This window comes from Cucurbita moschata, unplaced genomic scaffold, assembly GCF_002738365.1.
Source record: "Cucurbita moschata cultivar Rifu unplaced genomic scaffold, Cmos_1.0 Cmo_Scf00042, whole genome shotgun sequence".
Taxonomy (NCBI): domain Eukaryota; kingdom Viridiplantae; phylum Streptophyta; class Magnoliopsida; order Cucurbitales; family Cucurbitaceae; genus Cucurbita; species Cucurbita moschata.
The window spans coordinates 1678965-1699966 of record NW_019268558.1 but is presented as its reverse complement, the minus strand read 5'-3'; the positions used below and the strand labels follow the sequence as shown (position 1 = coordinate 1699966).

At 37.0% G+C, this 21002-nt stretch overlaps 1 protein-coding gene across 1 annotated transcript; it reads right to left on the bottom strand.

Annotated features, from left to right (window-relative positions):
• Window positions 1-1084: 1084 nt before the first annotated feature.
• Window positions 1085-2281, bottom strand: LOC111433407. The gene is made up of 4 exons (XM_023070458.1): window positions 2033-2281; window positions 1749-1928; window positions 1517-1613; window positions 1085-1458 (listed from the first exon to the last, which is right to left on the bottom strand). The coding sequence occupies exons 1-4, from the start codon at window positions 2279-2281 to the stop codon at window positions 1085-1087; spliced, it is 900 nt and encodes a 299-aa protein (XP_022926226.1).
• Window positions 2282-21002: the final 18721 nt, after the last annotated feature.

Here is a 21002-nt window from a genome sequence, read left to right as displayed (position 1 = left end):
AGTGAAAGAGTGAGTGATTGAATGGTTGATGAGAAGATCATATTACGAAGAGCAAGAATGCTCTCTATATATAGAGAGAATACAAAAAGATATTTAAAAATGCTACCTAAAAATCTGCAGAAAATCTAGTTACAATCTAGTAAACAAATCAAAAACTAAATCAAATCAAAACTAAATGAACTCCTAACTATAAGGAGATTTAATCAGATACTAACTAACAACAATCTAAACAATTACGCTTTAACACTCCTCCTTGTTTAGATGCTGTGAACTCCAAACTTTTTTTTGAACACCCATCTTACTCCAATTATCTTTCTGTTTAGAGGTCGATCAACCAGCTGCCAGGTTTTATTTTTCTCGATTACCGAAAGCTCCTCCTTTGACAGGTGCATCATCAACCAAAGCATCTTGTCGTTCATCTTCAGACTCTTCTTGTCGTTCATCTTCAGAATCTTCTAACATGCTACCAAAGATGAAATTTTTTGGTGCATTAGAAATCTTATTAACCTTCGTCAGTTCTTCCCAATTCCATTGCTCATTTCCAGCAAAAAGAACATCTTGGCTCACAATAACCCAACTAGTGTGTGGTTGAAAAACTTCATAAGCTTTGGATATACTGTTAATACTCAACAAAGATGCCAACTTTTGCCTTTTTATCAAGCTTATCACACTTAACCTATGGAATGTAAGTGAAGCAAAGACACCCAAATACTCTAAGGAACTTTAAAGAAGGTTTGTAGTCATACCAAACTTCAAATGGTGTCAGGTCCTTCATAGCTTTTGTTGAAATTCGATTTGGCAAGCACACAATAGTGTTTGATGCTTTTCCCCAAAAACGTTTTGGAAGATCATTCTCAAGAAGTATGCATCTCGTCATCTCCATTATAAATATATTCCTCCTTTCACTAACGTCATTTTGTTGAGGAGTGTATGGTGTTGTTAATTGATGTTGAATTCCAGCCTCTTCATAAAACCTGTTAAAAGTTTCTGAAGTGTACTCCTTACCATAATTTGATTTTATAGTCTCAATCAAGCATGCACTTTCATTTTCAACTCTAGCTTTGAATTTTCGAAATACACCATTTTATGATAGTGTTCGCTGATGACCACAAAGATCAGTATGAACCAGTTGCAACTTTTTGGAGGATCTCCATGCCTGTTTAGTAAAGGGTTGCCTATGTTGCTTCCCAAAATTAGAAGCACGGCAAAAAGACATGTCATCATTAATGTCAAGGAGTCTTTCTACCAGCTTCTTTGACTGCATCTGAAGCAAACCTCGATGATGAAAGTGCCCAAGTCTTTTGTGCCAAATCTCAGTGGCACTAGCTCTAGATACAAAGACCGTCGGATTTAGAGCAAAGCTTTTTCCTTTCATTTTGACATTGAACAAGTCTTTGCCACAAGCATTGTTTATTCTCAAACAACACTTTATAGCCTTTATCAAGTAACTGACCAACGCTTAAGAGATTTTGATCAATTTTAGGTACAAATAAAACATCTGGAATAAATTTTGTACCTTCATAGCTTGTTATAGCTACTGTGTCTTTTCCCTTGACTTCCAAGTGTTCATGATTGCCAATCCTCACTCTCTTGACTTTAGTGTCTCTTAATTCCTAAAAAAAAAAAACTCCTTGTCATATTGTCATATGATTTGTGCATCCACTGTCAATCAACCAGCTCTTGCTTGATTATTTGCTGGAGGAACAAGTGACCACAAACAATTGATCTTCTTTTTCTTGATCAATTACCTGTGCATCTACTTCTTCCACCTGACCTTTGACTTTGCAGATCACAGCTTCATGTCCAAGTTGATTGCATTTGGAGCATTTGGCGTCAGGTCTTCTCCAACACTTGTATGGTGGATGATCTTTCTTCTCAGAATGGCGGCAAGGTGGATAGGATTTTTTAGAACCTCCTTCTTTTGTCTTCTGATAATTGGCAAATGAATCTCTATTTATTGATTGGTTTTTGAAAATTTTCTTGTTTTTATACCTATTGTTGTCTTGATGCTTAACAAGGCACCTTCAATCACCCCTTCTTGCCTCATAGACCTCCTTTGCTCTTGTGCTTCTAAAGCGTTCAAGAGCTCTGTAAGAGAAATCTTTGACAGGTGTTTGGTGTTCTCTAGTGTAGTAATGGTGGCTTCAAACTTCTCCAGAACAGTGACTAGCAGCTTTTCAACGATCCTAGAATCATTTAACACAGAACCAAGCAATCTCACCTTGTTGGTAATGTTGAGAAGTCTGTCAGAGTACTCTTTCACCGACTCAAACTCCTTCATCTTCTACAGCTCGAAATCCCTAATCAAATTCAGAACTTTCATTCCACGAATCCTCTCATCTCCTTCATATTCAGCCTTAAGATAATCCCAGATTTCTTTTGCTGTTTTAAGGGACATTATTCGCATGAAGATCATCCGAGATACAGCTGCAAATAGGCAAGCTTTTGCCTTTGATTTTCTTGTCTTCTTGTTCTTCTGTACTTTGATTTGTGCTACAGTAGGATTTGCTGGAAGTGGAGGGACCTCGTAATCCTCTTCTATTACTTTCCAAAGATCCAAAGCCTCCAGATAAGTCTTCATTCGAACTACCCACATTTGATAATTATCTCCATCGAAGACTGGTGGTGCAACAGCTGAAAAATTGGATTCTTCTCCCATTTAGATCTCACAGATCCCTTAAGAAGATAGCTTTGATACCAATTGTTAGTGAAAGAGTGAGCGATTGAATGGTTGATGAGAAGAGTATATTACGAAGAGAAAGAATGCTATATATATATATATATATATATACAGAGAATACAAAAAGATATTTAGAAAATCTACCTAAAATTCTGCAGAAAATCTAGTAACAATCTAGTATACAAATCAAAAACTAAATCAACTCCTAACTATTAGGAGATTTAATCAGATACTAACTGTCAGTAATCTAAACAAATACGTGATCTTTAACACATTCCACAGGTCAAACATGATAAGCTTGCCAAAAAGGCAGAAGCTGACACCTTTGTTGGGTATATCATTATATCAAAAGCTTATAGAGTTTCTCAACCACTCATTATGTTGGGAATAAACTTAAATGAGAGAGAGAAAAAAGAAAGAAAGAAGTAGTTATGAATTTTGGTTTATAAATTTAGTTAAAAGGCATGAAATGAGTGGTTTATGGGTGAGAAAACGCTCGATAGTTATGACCAATTTTTAGCCTTAGAAAACTTATAAATAGGCTTTATCTCTCATGGTATAAAGCAGAGCAAGTAGAGCAGAAGAGAGTAGAGCAAAGAGTAAGCAGAGCAAGAGTTACAGAGTTAAAGTACAATGTAATAGAAAAGGTTTTTGAGAATTTCTTTTTCTCCTTGTCTCTCCCCTCTAGACACCTCCTTAACAGTTTCATGAGAGTTATCTAAACGAGTTAGTCCTAGAGTGAGCGTCTAATTTCTACAAGTTGGTATCTGAGCGATTTTTAATTTCAACAAATTGGTATCAGAGCAAATTTATTTTCTACAAGTTGGTATCAGAGCCGATGACGAACATGATGGGACAAATGCCGCTGCCACGATTGACAAAGACGACTACGAGAATTGGAACATCCAAATGAAAGCTCTTCTTGGTTCGCAAGACGCATGGGAGGTGTCCGAAGACGGTTTCGATGAACTGAAGGATACCACGGGTTATACGGCGGTGCAAACGAAGGCGCTAAAGGAATTACGATCAAAGGATAAGGCAGCATTATACATGCTGTTCCGAGCTATTGACGATTTGAGCTTTGAGAAGATTGCAAGGGCAATTACTTCAAAAGAAGCGTGGGACACTCTAGAAAAGGTGTTCAAAGGAACCAACCGAGTCAAGCAGGTGCGTCTCCAGACTTTGCGTGACGAGTTGGAGAGCATGAAGATTAAGGAGTCAGAAAATGTATCCAACTATATTACACATGTACAGACCGTGGCGATTCAGCTAAATTGAAACAGAGAAATGTTACCCGAGACGTGGGTTGTGGAGAAAATCTTGAAGTCTTTAACAGACAACTTCGAGAATGTCGTATGTGCCATAGGAAGAGTCAAAGGACCTGATGAAGTTCACAGTCGATGAGCTTGCCGGTTCTCTCGAGGCACACGAGCAACGTAAGAAAAAAAAGGAGGAGCCACTCGATCAAGCACTTCAGACGAAGGCATCGATAAAAGATGAAAAAGCACTCTACTCACAAAATTTTCGAGGTAGAGGTCGTGGAAGCCGCTAGAATGGTCAAGGTGGTCAAGGCAACAGTTACGAAGAAATCTATAATGAGAAGAGACTATCGAGCCAAGCAAATTGGCGTGGAAGATGACGCAATCAAGGATGCGGTCAAGGATACAATTCCAACATCTAGTGTTACAAATGTCAGAAATATGGCTACTATGCAAATAATTGTAACACCGACAGATGTTACAATTGTAGTAGAATGGGTCATTATGCAAGATATTGTCGAGCCGAAGAAAAGGTGGAAGAAACCATCAACCTGGCCTTAGATGACGCAACAAGTGGAGGTGTAACGATACACCTTCCAAGGAAAAAAAAACCCGCCGAAAATAGCGAGATCCACTCCGACTCCCTTAAACCCTAGGAGTGGCTGCCTCCTTTAGGTAGGAGCGGACGCTAGTGTACTTCGGAGCAAGGAGAGGTAGATGCGCCACCAGAGATGGACAAACGACGACGCTTCCACCGGCGACAGTAGCCAAGCTCCGCGATTAGGGCCTTCAAGGCTTTCGGACGAGAAAGACGAAGCGGCAGGCGTGGGTCGACCCTCAGCATTTTGCGAGTCGTCTCGGCCAACGTGCAGCTCGCACCTCGCAGGCCGCACTCGGACACCACCCCTGGGCCCCATTCCCTTTCGACCCAAACTGGAGGCACGTCCAGAAACCCTGCGCCGGTAGTGTTCTTCACAGTCGTCGGTTTCAGCTCCATCGGCGGCTACGTGCGCACCTTGCTCCACTAGGTTCAGCTTGGCAATGCGGCTCGGCGGCGCGGCTTGGCGGCTCGACATCCAAATAGTATACCAATTCCTAGGTTTTTTACCCTTTTAGAGCCATTCCCACCCTTGTTTCAACAATCTGAGGTCAGTATAACTCCATTTTGACAAAATAGCTTGCGATAGGGACGTACCTTGGTAGCTAGGCATAAGGGATAGTTGTGAAAGGGCTCTAAGTGTATCATGTTACCTTACTGTTGGCATTAGTTATGTATGTATGTTGGTGTGTGCCTCGTGGCCCTTGCATGCACCATGTGTGTTGTTGATGTATGGTAGGTTAGATGTTTCTTGCAGTGGAATGCTATGTATGCCATGTTTATGTATATGTTTCTTGTAGTGGAATGTTATGTATGCCATATTTATGTATGTGGTTCTTGCAGTTAAATGCTATGTATGCCATGTTTATGTATATGACGTTTGTGACACGGTTTGCTACCTTGTATGTATGAGCTTGATTGACATGTCATGATTGTAATGAGAACCCCGCATGCCATGAATGTGATGACTAGTATGCTACGATATGCTTACCCGATGTTTGACCCAGTTATGCTATGTAATGCGGTGAGGGGATGGAACGTTGTATGTATAATGCCATGGAGGTAAACCTCAAGAACCTCATGCACGCTATGGTTATGTACCTGGGGCACTCCCCCGTTATGCTACTGATGATATGGACGCGTATATTCGATATGTGTTTGCCACGATATCATGCAGGCCCTCCTTTGTCCGTGGTGTTCGGTATTGTATGTCATACATACCCAACCAAGCCAGGCCTAGGGAGTTCGCTTGTGAACTCGCCTAGTGGGCCTACAGTCACACACGTGGGCCATGTGTGGGAAAGTACCCTGCATCCACCCCGCCCGGACAAAGCAAGGGCCTAAGACCATGGGAAGGAATGGAAGACAGACCCCTCTCTCAGTTTCTTTCTTTTAACACTTGTGCTCATGTAGGTGTATTATGTGCTACATGTATGTGTATTGTGTGCGACTGTTTGTATCCGGATGTATGATTATATGCTTAACCCCAACAGTGGGGCGACTTACTGGGTATTTTATATAATACTCAAGCCACGTGCTACCCATATTTTCAGGTAAGGGCAAGGCTCCCATGTACGGCTGACGGTGGATGCTGCGAAGGCCATGAAAATCTTGAGGAGAGTTTGTAGTGTCGTAGGTACCTTGTTGGATTCTTTTGGGTTCATAGTTATTGCAATTGTTTCCTCTAGTTCTCTGTTGATCATTTCTAGGCTAGGTTGTCGTTATTGATTTCCCCAAGTATGAACTGCTTATAATAATGAACGCATTGTCGTTATTGAGATTGTCTTACGTGAACTCTTGTTCTGTTGATTATGCAAGTATAAGGTAACGTCGCTAATTAGGTTAGAGAAAATTAGGGGCGTTACAGGAGGCATCCTCTTGATGGCCCAAAATGAAGAGCCGAACACAAAAGGAGACGGCGGTATGAAAGACGATGGCGATAGTCGTGAGGTAGTGGAAACTGTTAAAAATGAGGTGATGCGCAGCGGATGTGGCGAAATCCTGATAGCAGAGACAAGAAAATCGGATAAAGATAAACAACCGAATAACAGAGAGCCCGAGCTCGAAGAGAGAGAGCTCCAATGGCCGGAAAAGCAATTCGAGGAAGAAAGAAGAAAGAGGATGAAAATTGAAGAAGAAAAGAAAGAGTTGAAAGCAAAAGTTGAAAGGTTAAAGAAAGAAATGACTAAATTGAGTAAGAGTTCATTCTGTCTAAAATAAGAGAAGGAAAAGAATGAGAAGATAATCTCCGATCTTACGAAGAAAGTTGAAGAAGGTGTGGAGAAAGAGAAAGGCCTGTTCATGGAGATCGAGGGTCTAGTGGACGAGCTAGTGAGGGAGAAAGGTATAGAAATGCTGACTCAACAGGGAGACTCACTCAACGTGAACCTGAATCAAGTTCAACAGGAGGCAGTGAATTTACGACACACGATTGAGACACTCACTCGTGATAAAGCCGAATTGGAGGAAGCAAGAATGCTAGCTGTAAATGTCGCCATGGACTTGCGAAGGGAATTGAGTAAACTGAACGAAGCCATGATGTCTGAGTCAAGCGCGGCTAAGAACGGGAGAAATGAAGAGTTGGTGCCTCAGATGGGCTGTTCTCGAGAAGATCCAAATGAAGTCTCATCAGAGAAGGACAACCTTATTTTGCCGCTCGAGGAAAAGGAGAGAAAATTGAAGTAACCACGACTGAGCTTGAGAAGACGAAAACGGCGCAGATGGAATCATTGAATAGAACATTTAAGTTTATGTGGGAGTTTTGTTGGGAATAAACTTAAATGAGAGAGAAAAAAAAAAGTAGTTATGAATTTTGGTTTTTAATTCAGTTAAAAGACATGAAATGAGTGGTTTATGGGTGAGAAAACGTGGGATAGTTATGACCATTTTTAGCCTTAGAAAACTTATAAATAGGCTTTACCTCTCATGGTAAAAAGCAGAGCCAAGTAATGCAAATAGCAAGCAGAGCAAGAGTTACAGAGTTGAAGTACGATGTAATAGAAAAGGGTTTTGAGAATTTCTTTGTCTCCTTGTCTCTCCCCTCTCGACACGTCCTTCACAGTTTCGTGAGAGTTATCTAAACGAGTTAGTCTGAGAGCGAGCGTCTATTTTCTACAAGGTTGTATTCGAGCAATTTTTAATTTCAACAAATTGGTATTAGAGCAAATTTATTTTCTACACATTAGTCGTGTTATTGTGAGCCGAGATGTTCATTTTGCTGGAAATGACCAATGGCATTGGGAAGAATTGACGAAGGTGAATCAGATTTCTAATGCACCAAACAATTTAACTTTGATAGCATGTTAGAAGAGTATGAAGATGAACGACTAAAAGAGCCTGAAGATGAACGACAAGATGCTTTGGTTGATGATGCACCTGTCAAAGGAGGAGCTTTTGGTGATCGAGAAAAAATAAACTTGGGAGTTGGTTGATCGACCTCTAAATAGAAAGATAATTGGAGTAAGATGGGTGTTCCGAAAAAAGCTTGGAGTTCACAGCATCTAAATAAGGAGGAATGTTAAAGATCACGTGTTTGTTTAGACTGTTGTGAGTTAGTATCTAATTAAACTCCTTATAGTTAGGAGTGGATTTAGTTTTTTATTTGTTTATTGGTTTTTTACCAGATTTTCTACCGATTTTTTAGTAGATTTTTTTTAATATCTTTTAATATTCTTTGTATATATATATAGAGCCTTCTTGCTCTTCAAAATACAATCTTCTTATCAACCATTCAATCACAACATCTAAATAAGGAGGAATGTTAAAGATCCCGTGTTTGTTTAGATTGTTGTCAGTTAGTATCTGATTAAATGAGTGGATTTAGTTTTGATTTGATTTAGTTTTTGATTTGTTTACTAGTTTGTTACTAGATTTTCTGTAGATTTTGAAGTAGATTTTCTAAATATCTTTTTGTATTCTCTCTCTATATATATATAGCATTCTTTCTTTTCGTAATATACTCTTCTCATCAACTATTCAATCGCTCACTCTTTTACTAACAATTGGTATCAGAGCTATCTTCTTAAGGGATCTATGAGATCTAAATGGGAGGAGAATCCAATTTTTCAGCTGTTGCACCACCAGTCTTCGATGGAGACAATTATCAAATGTGGGCAGTTCGTATGAAGACTTATCTAGAGGCTTTGGATCTTTGGGAAACAATAGAAGAGGATTACGAGGTCCGTCCACTTTCAGCAAATCCTACTGTAGCACAAATCAAAGTACAAAAGGACAAGAAGACAAGAAAATCAAAGGCAAAAGCTTGCCTATTTGCAGCTGTATCTCGGATGATCTTCATTCGAATAATGTCCCTTAAAATAGCAAAATAAATCTGGGATTATCTCAAGGCTGAATATGAAGGAGATGAGAGGATTCGTGGAATGAAAGTTCTAAATTTGATTAGGGATTTCGTGTTGCAGAAGATGATGGAGTTTGAATCGGTGAAAGAGTAGTCTGACAGACTTCTCAACATTACCAACAAGGTGAGATTGCTTGGTTCTGTGTTAAATGATTCTAGGATCGTTGAAAAGCTGCTAGTCACTATTCTGGAGAAGTTTGAAGCCACCATTACTACTCTAGAGAACACCAAACACCTGTCAAAGATTTCTCTTATAGAGCTCTTGAATGCTTTACAAGCACAAGAGCAAAGGAGGTCTATGAGGCAAGAAGGGGTGATTGAAGGTGCCTTACTTGTTAAGCATCAAGACAACAAATATAAAAACAAGAAAAATTTCAAAAACCAATCGACGAATAGAGATTCATTTGCCAATTATCAGAAGACAAAAGAAGGAGGTTTCAAAAAATCTTATCCACCTTGCCGCCATTCTGAGAAGAAAGGTCATCCACCATACAAGTGTTGGAGAAGACCTGACGCCAAATGCTCCAAATGCAATCAACTTGGACATGAAGCTGTGATCTGCAAAGTCAAAGGTCAGGTGAAAGAAGTAGATGCACAGGTAATTGATCAAGAAGAAGAAGATCAATTGTTTGTGGTCACTTGTTTCTCAAGCAAATAATCAAGCAAGAGCTAGTTGATTAACAGTGGATGCACAAATCATATGACAATATGACAAGAGTTTTTTTTTAAGAATAAAGAGACACTAAAGTCAAGAGAGTGAGGATTGACAATGATAAGACACAGTAGCTATAACAAGCTATGAAGGTAAAAAATTTAGTCCAGATGTTTTATTTGTACCTAAAATTGATCAAAATCTCTTAAGCATTGGTTAGTTACTTGATAAAGGCTATAAAGTGTTGTTTGAGAATAAACAATGCTTGATTAGAGATGCTTGTGGCAAAGACTTGTTCAATGTCAAAATGAAAGAAAAAAGCTTTGCTCTAAATCCGACGGCCTTTGTATCCAGAGCTAGTGCCACTGAGATTTTGCACAAAAGACTTGGGCACTTTCATCATCGAGATTTGCTTCAGATGCAGTCAAAGAAGCTGGTAGAGAGACTCCTTGACATTGATGATGACATGTCTTTTTGCCGTGCTTCTAATTTTGGGAAGCAACATAGGCAACCCTTTACTAAACAGGCATGGAGAGCCTCGAAAAAGCTGCAGCTAGTTCATACTGATCTTTGTGATCCTCAGCGAACACCATCATTAAATGATAATCTTTATTACATTATTTTTATTAATAATCTAACATGAATGTGTTGGATTTGCTTGCTGAAGCAAAAGTAAGAAGTTGTGGGTGTATTTTGGAAATTCAAAGCTAGAGTTGTAAATGAAAGTGCATGCTTGATTCAGACTATAAGTTTAGATAATGGCAAGGAGTACACTTCAGAAACTTTTAACAAGTTTTGTGAAGAGGCTAGAGTTGAACATCAATTGACAGCATCATACACTCCTCAACAGAATGACGTCAGTGAAAAGAGGAATAGATTAATAATGGAGATGAATCTATTGAGGAGTGTATGATGTTGTCAATTGATGTTCAATTTCAGCATCTTCACAAAACCTGTTAAAAGTTTCTGAACTGTACTCCTTGCGATTATCTGATTTTATAATCTGAATCAAGCATGCACTTTCATTCTCAACTCTGGCTTTGAATTTTCAAAATACACCCGCAACTTCTCACTTTTGCTTCAGCAAGAAGATCCAACACATTCTTGTTAGATCATCAATAAAAAAAATAGGGTTTTATGAAATGATATGTCCCAAACATGATTGTATATGATTGCATTTCCTGACCCCAATAATAACGTACTTAGTCTTTCTTAAAATACTCAAGTCACGTGCTACTCTTATTTTTCAAATAAAGGTAAGACACCTCTGTACATCCGTACAGGAATGTTTTACTTTTACCCGAGACTAAATCAGACGATATCACGGTGGCAACCATGAGACTAAAGTTAGTGTAAATGCACTCATGTTGTTTTTCTTCCATAGCCCTTAGGTTAGATCAGGGCAATGCTTTATTTTCTAGTTTTATTTAAAACTCACGTTATTTACTTTTTCCCATATTGTTTTAATAACCTATAATGAACGTATAAGTCATAGTGTCGTTATGAAATATTTTAAATAAATTTTTCGCACCTAATAACTATGTCATATATTTGGCTTCACTCTTCAATATTAAATATAAATTCGTCCAATAATTTTTGCATCAATCATTGCATTCCTAACCCACAATACAAAATCACCCCTTCAATTTATAATCACTCTTGGATTTTTAAATTATACATCCAAGAGAATTCTTTTTTTTTTTTAATTTATTTATCAAAATGAATTGGGTGTGAATAGTACAAAGAACTTAATCTAAACTTAACTCAATTGATTTAGACATTATTTTATTATATACATATATTCGTTTTTTTTTTAAATCAATAGTATAATAGTTATTCAAATTTAAAGTTGAAAGTATAGTCGGCTAAATTTTGGAATAAAATATTATATTGCACTAATTTTATATATTGGACCTAATTCAAGATGTGTTTCGTCGAAAATGAGTGGTTCGCACTTGGACGTACGCCAGTCACTGGTTCAACTTAATGAAATACCTTCCTACATCTAATTGATCAAAAAATTGCAATGAGTGGCACGAACTCTTTTTTATTTCGAGCGGTGTTATAGGCCACTAGTTGATATGTAGACGGAGATTTGCATCATGCTTTGTAATGACCCGAAATTTTCTACTTAATTTAAGGTCGCTACTGTATACATATCATAAACATGAATGCAGAAATACTTCATTTAAACTTACATAAAACATAACCTTCAGCTTAAACCACAACCGACTTACATGTTTTGAAAACACCATTAAAACGATACAACAAAAGACTAAATAAAATAAATAAACGTTTAAATTAAAAAACATCCTATTCTAGCCTAAGATTAAGAAAATAAATGCGACTACCCTATGCATGTGCCATGGTCTCGAGTTGCGATGCCGTCGTCAGCCATACAGGAATGCCTTGCCTTAACTTGAAAAATTTAGTAGCACATGGCTTGAGTATTTAAAGAAATACTCAGTAAGTGACCCCACTATTGGGATTAAATGCAACAATCAAATGCAAATGAGATGATGGGACCTATCTTTCAATCTGTCTTCCTTCGGTGTTGTTCTAACGGGTAATTTGGACGTGTACCATATACTCTACACACAGCCCATACATGCGAGTATGGGCATACCAGTCAGTTCGCACACCACTTGGCCTCATTCCTTGTCGGGCGAGCATACTCTGAGAGCTCCTTAGGCCGGACACCTGTTAGAACTAGTAACTATCACGGCAACGCTATGCAAAACATAACGATCGTTTTCCTGCCATTGGATATACGCGTCCGTACTCTCGTGATGGAATAGGGGTATCCCCCCAAATGCATGAGCACACATAATGCATGAGGTCCCCAATATTTCTGCTTTTATCATTAATGATTATAACCCTCACTATCATCTTTCATGCTTAACATGTTATTTCTCATTTTTCAGTCTACATATCATACATAATCCTAACGGGGTTACATTTCATTTCATTTATCGTGATATCATGTCATTCATAACGTGCTGTATACATACAATTTAGAAAACATAACATAACGCTCAATGCTTTTAACATGTCATTTCATAAAGTGTAATTCATACAAAAATTACCTCGATGGTCACACAAAACAATCTAAACATAACATGTCATATCGTAAACACTTCGTGGTCATATCGTTCCCTAACTTATCATAGCCTTAACGTTCTTATACCTATCACAGTCATATCGTTACGTGAACATACCTTAGTCATATCATCACAAGAACGTATCCTAACGCTATCGTTCTATCAATCTATCACAAACCTATCCCTTTCTACCCATATCCTAACCATATTCTTTCATCAATCTCTCCTATCCATAGCACTCTAGTATGTAACCTAACCTTAACGTTTCATGAACGTATCTTACTCCTATCGTTACATTTCGTTTTGTGCATCCTTCTCGTATCCTATCTCAAACATATCCTTGAACACATCGTACCATAACTAATATCATACAATCCACATATTATAACATAACATAAACATAATATAAGCATACCGATTCACTGATAATTCACACAAATCAGTATATATGACACGTGCAGAATCACAGACACGTGTCAACATCAAATATAACCATGTCGATAGTAAGGCCACTTACCTGGTTAGCTTAAGTTGTTGTCACGAATATATCTTTAATGAAAGTTCGATTCCGTCCTTTGAAATCAGAGTCAACCTATGTGAGACCATGACATCAGTTTCAAGTTTGAACTCTACAAAATTATTTCTCTAATTTACGTTGGTACATTGTTAAAGGTCTTGGAATGTTATATATCTATAATTATATTTTTATTAAAAATCTTATAATTCCATGGTTACTGTTGTATAAAAGAGTAGATAACACTATTTCAAGTTATTCTGGCCTTTACTACCTGTATTTACCCTCTCTTTTTACTATTTACCTTTCTCTCTATATTTAGTTTGTGGTTTTTAATTCCTTAATCTTCATTTTTTTATCTGCCTTTTAATTCTGTATTCCAAATTTGGACTGGAGCTAGGTTTCCAAATTTTTCCTTATTTTCCTGTTCACAAATTTTATTGGCCATTCTATTTTTAATCTATTCATTTGATTTACTAGAATTTGTATAAATGATTGACATCTAGTTTTTAAGTCAAAGCTAAACAATTGTAATAATTCAATTAAGATCTAATTGGTTGTGATTTCTAGAAAAAAAATAGGATAAAAAAAATGAAGATTTAATATATAACTTATTGATTAGATCTATCTCCACTTAAATCTCCTCAGAATCTCAACTGGGTAAATGTCGTTCTCTTTTTCTTTTCTAAGTAACTCTGACAATTCTTGTTTTTCTATTTCTTTTTTAAGTAACAGTTACTTTCTGGCGGCTAAGATGGGAGAGATAATTGTGGGAAGGGATGAAAGGTTAGTAACTGTTACTTTCTGGCCGCTAATATTGGTTGATGAGAGATAATTGTGGGAAGGGATGAGAGGTTAGCGGAGAGTAGTGGGAAAATCTTGTTTATTTATTTAATTATTATTATTTTAACTCTTTTTTATAATTATTTTTATTTGTTTATTTCTTCCTTTATTTTTAGGTTATTACAGCGTTGCCTTAACTTGAAACAGAGGTATCATGTGGCTTGAGTATCGGCAGAAATACTCAGTGAGTGACCCACTGTTGGGGTTAAATGCAAGAACATGCGAATGCGGACCTATAATATCAGTCTATTTTGTACTATTCTAATTGGGCACCTTGGATGTGTACCATATACTCTACACAGCGCATACATGCGTGTATGGGCTCACTAGTCAGTTCGTGTAAGAACTGGGCCGACTCGATGACTCTAAAATGACCGGTAAATTTTTCGCGAAATCAAACCATTAAAATTTAAAACATAATTTACATTATACGAAAATAGTGGGCGCATTAGTAATTTAAAATATAACATAATGGTTAAAATACAAAATAAGGAACAAACACAAAACGTCTTAAAACAATGGGTCGAGGACGACGGGTGAGGTTTGTCTATGGCACCTGCTCCAAAGTCCTTTACCGACCTCGACCAGCTCATTATTTCCTGAAAGAAAAATGGAGAATAAGGAATGAGTACAAGACTCAGTAAGTAGCCTACTTGTAGGCTCTTAATCGTGTCCATGATATGCTAGGGTACCACGTTCTTTCTTTTCTTATTCTTGTTCTTGCCGTATGTTCTTGTTATGTTTCTTAATTCGTTCTCCAAGACACTTTCCTTAGGATTTACGGTACTAGACATAAACTTGTCGACCTGTGTCCGAGTCTTCATGCGTTTCAAGCGACACAGTCTTAATACCTACGCTCAAGGCTTCATACGCTCCAAGTAGCGTAGTCTAAGTCATAAGCATGATGTACCGCGGGAGGTCTTAGGAGGTTCTTGATTCATGGCTAGGGTAACTTACTCTCTTCTTGCTCCATCGTGGCCATAGGTCACTCCCCATGATAGACCATAAAGGTCAAGTGATCGATGCATGCATGAACATGGCATAGACCATAAAGGTCACGTGATCGGTGTGTACATGAACATGGCATCCTGCAAATCATAACTGTAACAACCGGAAAAATAAAATAAAATACTAATAATAATAATAATAATAATAATAATAATAATAATAATAATAATAATAATAATAATAAATAAATAAATAAATAAATAAAAATTAAAATAAGAAAAACATTTGGTAACCGAACCCTCCTACTTCCTTCAATCTCTCACCATTCCTCCCCTTAAAAATAAATCTGGAAACAAATCAGTAAATTCATTTTCTGTAAAAACAACTGCAGATTTACCTAGAATTTCTTCCTTTCTACAAAAACAAATAGAAAAAAAAAAGGTTTAAGCAGATTTAGTTCCGCGGGGGGAGATATGTCATTTGATTTGAAGAGGTTAGTAGTCCTATATTAAATCTTACTTCTAGGATATTAAATAATATTAATTTTGTTAGAATTATTTAATTTTAAATTAGAGATTAAATGAAAAAAATTATGTATTAGTTTAGGAAATTACGACCAATTATATTTTAGATCTACTAAATTGTTGGTTGACCAATAATTTTATATGAATTATAGGAAAAGACTATAACCAAATGAATCGATTAAATTAAGAGCTAAGAATATAATTTTTAAGTAAATCAGAAGGAAGACAAAGGAAATAAGAAAAAATGAAATAGAGATGGAAATCGGGAACACTGTTAACTGAAAAGAAAAGAAAAAAATAATAAAAATAAAATTTTTAAGTAAATGAGAAGGAAGACAAAGGAAATAAGAAAAAATGAAATAGAGATGGAAATCGAGAACACTGTTAACCGAAAAGAAAAGAAAAAAATAATAAAAATAAAAAGGGAAGATTTGGAAGTAGGAATAGATTAATAAAATTGCCCAATAATATCTCCTTACAGTGAAATTAATTAGTAAGAGGGAAGATTGAGGAAAGATTTGTTGAACCGAATTTAAAAATAAAACAGGAATTAGAGGGCATGGAACTCCATTAAATTTTGTCTAACAGTAAATATCAGAATTTTAACAATGTAAATGAGAGATAATTTTATAGAGTTCAAACTTGAAACTGATGTCATGGGCTTACGTAGGTTGACTTGGATTTCAAAGGACGGAATCGAACTTTCATTAACGATATATTCGTGACAACGACTTAAGCTAACCAGGAAAGTGACCTTACTATCGGCATGATTATATTTGATGTTGACACGTGCCCTGTAGTTCTGCACGTGTCTTATATGTTGATATGTGTGAATTGTCTATGGATCGATATGCTTCCTATATGTTATGCTATGTTATAATATGTGGATTGTATGATAATAATTATGGTACGATGTGCTCTAGGAGATGTTTGAGATAGGATACGAGAAAGATGCACAAAACGAAATGTAACTATAGGAGTAAAATACGTTCATGAAACATTAAGGTTAGGTTACATACCGGAGTGCTATGGATAGGAGTGATTGATGAAAGAATACGGTTAGGTTATGGGTAGAAAGGGATAGGTTTGTGATAGATTGATTGAACGATGGCGTTAGGATACGTTCTGGTGATGATATGACTAAGGTACGTTAAGTAATGATATGTCTGTGATAGGTATAAGAATGTTAAGGCTATGGTAAGTTAGAGAACGATATGACTATGAAGTGTTTACGTTATGACTTGTTTATGATATGATGCATTGTATGCTAGATTATTGTGCTTAAGTACGTAGTTATGTGAACGTGAATGTATGCTTTTAGTCTGATGTGATGTGTAATGCATGTAACGATGTGTGGTCCTTGAACGATTATGGCTTGTTTGTATGAATATTTGAATGTAACTGCATGAATTTTATGACATGAAATACGGTAAATTGCATGAAACATAACCCCGTTAGAAATATGTATGATATGTAAAGAAATGAGAATGAGAATGACATGTAAGCATGAAAACGTGACAGGGGGTTATGTTAATTAATGATAACTGTAGGACTAGTGGGACCTCATGCATTTGAGGGGATACCCCTATCCCATCACGAGGGGAATGAGGCCAAACATGACATCCTGCAAGAGAAACACGATGCAGGGCATCCCACCTAGAAGAGGAAACAAGGCCTCCTTAGAAAGCACCCCATGGTGGGAGCGTCACAATTGGACATGCTTAGAGTATTACCTAGCATTCTTGAATTTTGAGTCTTGAGGACTTTGGTCCCTTATGTTTGAGTGGTACCTAGCATTCTTCTTGTCTTGGTAGTTGTAAAGCTTGTTATTGATTCTTAATCTTGTAAGTTTCTAAGGTTCTTATTTTCTTGAGGCGTAAGTTGTTATATACATTCGTGATCATATGAACCCATCGTAATAACTAGCATGAGTTATTCTAGAAGGTCATAAGTTCATAATGGACTCCTTAGAGGGTTTTAGAAGGGTCTTGAATCTTGACATGTTTCCTTTAGGCGTTTCCTAAGTTCCATCTTGGTTTAGGTTCCAAACTTGCTCCAACCACCTTGTAATCTTGAACTTATTCTCAAGTCATATAGAGTAGACCTTAAAGAGAATAGTTGGTAAGTTGGAGCATCGCCAAACCTTGAGCTAGGATATGACTACTTGTTTCGTTTTTAGGAACTAAGCCTTAAAGGTTCTCATGTCATGCCTTGTGTTACCTGAAAACTCTTCCAAAGTAACCCTTAATTTTCTCTGCATGAGTGCATAGGTGGCGTTATCATAATTGTGGCATCCTATTGAAAATTCGTGATGTAGGGCATCTCATTTAGGTGAGGGAGATAATAAGTTCATCGTGGCATCATGCTCATGGTACATATAGCAGGGCATCTCACCTAAAGAGGAATAGGGGTCTCGTGGTACACTTCGTGATGGGAGATAACGGTTACTCCGGGCATGGATCCTAGCAACTTGTTAAGCTTGTCATTTGCATTAACCTAGGTGTTTCTATGCATTCTTGGGGATCCTAGGTTTATGCATAATGTCTTGGGTCAAGCTTGGGAACATACAAGTTCTTCTTAGGAATAGCCCCGACGTGGTCTTGTGCACGTAGAGTCTCATTAGAAACCAAGGGTACTTGTGGAGAATCTCTTCTTTAGTGGATACCTCTTTCGTCATCCTAGGAGGCAAAGTTGCATGGTTCGTGATATACGTTTTCCCCATATCTTGGTTTCGCTACCTAACGTTTTCCAATGACTCCCAAACTTCATTTCCTTATACAACCTCTTGAGATAAGGATTCATACAACATTTCATAATGTTGGGAGGTCATTTAGGACTTAACCCGTAGGTAGTCTTCCGTAGGGGCATTATGGTCATTTTACCCCTAATTCATGGTTTTGCTCCTTAACGAGTTACAATGGTTTTCAAACTTCATTACCTAATCAAGCATCATAAATAAGATTTACGGTAGAGTTTCATAGCATTTGGAGGTCATCTTGGTCATGAACCGTAGGTAGATATCCTTAGGGGCATTATGGTCATTTCTTCCCGTTTCTTGGTTTACCTACTTATCCTTATCCAATGACCACAAAATTTCATACATAACCTTATAATGATATATTATGCTCACCAATAAAATTTTATAGACATCAGAGCTCATTTAGTGGGTTATCTTAATGTTCCTTAAATCCCGAGTAATTTGGTCGGTTTAAAGCCTTAACTCACGATTCTTTGGATTTTTCTTTCATATATCCTTGTGTCATACTTCGTTTAGGGTTCATATGAAAATCCAAGCGATTCCAACAAGTATTTCTTAAGAAAAACCCAATGTTGCTACTTACCTCATCGTCAACGTTCGGGACCTCCATTCTTGAGTTTCCGGTATCCGAATTACTTCCAATTTCCTTCCACTGACTCCTTATTGTGTCTAGTTTCTTTTTGTTTACCGTAGCCTAAGATATTCGCCTCCAAAGTTCGTCCAAAATCATTTTTCTCACCGGAGCTAAAACAGGGGATTCATCATTGGGCAACCAATTTTGGGGGTTTTCAAGGCTCGATTTCTCCATGGAACCTCTTCCATATCCTTTCCTCAAGCTACATGAATTAGTTTGGAGGACATTCTTTGAGTGTGGGACCTTAATTTTGAGAGATCATTCTCGGTATGCAACTTTTCGAAACGTCGGATTTTCGATCTCTTGGGTAACTTGTTCTACGACGTTTTGACTCTCGATTCCTTCATCAAAATTACTCAAATCCTTCCTCTGAAGCTAAAGAAATCCTTAATTTGAAGGAAAAGGGACCGTAGATAGGATTTCGTCACTTATTCCCAACTTAAGCCCGAAATCGATTTCCTTCAATTGGGCACGCTCCCGAGGTTATTTCTCTTCGTGGTCTTCAACGAAAACAGTCCGTGGAGGTGCAAAAACTTATTGGGATCGTTCTTGCTCGACGAATCGTCATGTATCCCCGGATTGCATTTTCAAGCTTTCCTTTAAGTTCTTCAATGGGGGATTGAATTGCGGAAATGGTTTCTGGGCACTTTCAACACTTCATTCCTTCATAGAACTTGTGGGTAATCTTGCTTAGAAACGGTAGGAATACATTTGGGAAGAAATGGTGGAGAATTGCTCTCGAATTTGGAATAAATCAGAGAGTAGGAGACCCACAATCTAAACGCTCATAACTCTTGAATGGGCTCTCAACCTTGCTCGATTCTTGTTCCATTTGTCGGAAATATCTACTCCAATTAGAGCCTCACCGACTTTGGTTTTGAATACCAGCCATTGGATGTGATGATCTGTCCGTCTTCTAGATCATATCCAATTTTGGAGGAGATCCAACGACTGAGATTCAAGGTTTGAAAGATTTTGCTCAGATGGTCACAGTAGATGCTCTGATTATGATTAGAGGGGCATTTTTGTGATTATCCATCCTTCTAGGGGTATTTTTGTAATTTGCCACTTTCCGAATATTTTATTATTATTTTCTTCAAAAATTCTATTATTTTTCTAAATATTTTTCATCCCTTGGTCATTTTTCTTTTCTTCGGCACATATTGCATCACAATATATCATATCATAAACAATTCAATTTATCACATATCTCATACCATAACATATTTCATATCATATGACAACATATTATATATATATATATATATATATAAATATATCCGTCATACACACAATAACACAACACACCATAACACAACACACCATCTAGATGATCACACAGAACAGGAGAGAGAAAATGAGAGGAGGAATATTGAATAAAGATTTATATTGATGACTTTAAGTATGTACGGTAAGAGACAATAGATAAGGCAGAAAGTACATTTTAAAAGCACTACTAAGATTGTATATATATAGTTCAATTTACTTTAACTTTACCATATATAATCATCTTTAGCCTTTTATTATATATTGTTTCACTATATATGACCATTTGCATTATATGTCATTTACTACATATAGCTTTATTACGTAGAACCGTAGAACGAGCTATAAATAAGCAGCATGCTCCATAACCCAACACTTACGGTATGGGGCCAACTACGGAGATGTCACCTAAACTCTACTAGAGAATATGAGAATAATGTCTATATAATAGTATGATGACAATTATGGGTTGAAAAGATGTCAAGGTTGCATTTTGAGAGCCTCTAAGGTGATTTAAAAGTATCAATGAGGTGTTACGATCATGGTCAAAGTGTTATAGAAATTTTATGGAGATAGACTACAATACGAGACTTTCAGGATATATTTTAAATTTAAGAATGATTTGGGCGAAGGATCGCCATGATTACAATTGTAGAATTTGTCTCTAAATCAACTAAAAGTTCTATGGTAATCTTCCCTATACCCTTACACCAATATATTTCATAGCTCAATATAAACCTTTGTTTTGTTTTTTGATTTTTGTTTTTTAGAAAAATAGCCCATTTCAAGATGTTCCAAAGGTATTGTGGTAGTTAAGGTTCCAAGACCCTTTATTTGAAGTTGGATTTAGTATCCCAAGTTCTATTAC

Excerpts from the sequence above, each read along its gene's own strand:
- LOC111433407 (XM_023070458.1), bottom strand. The coding sequence starts at position 2,281 with ATGAAGGAGTTTGAGTCGGTGAAAGAGTACTCTGACAGACTTCTCAAC. Across the intron at positions 1,614-1,748 it reads TGGAAGAAGTAGATGCACAG|GAATTAAGAGACACTAAAGT; the intron begins GTAATTGATCAA and ends TTTTTTTTTTAG. Across the intron at positions 1,459-1,516 it reads AGCTATAACAAGCTATGAAG|CGTTGGTCAGTTACTTGATA; the intron begins GTACAAAATTTA and ends AAATCTCTTAAG.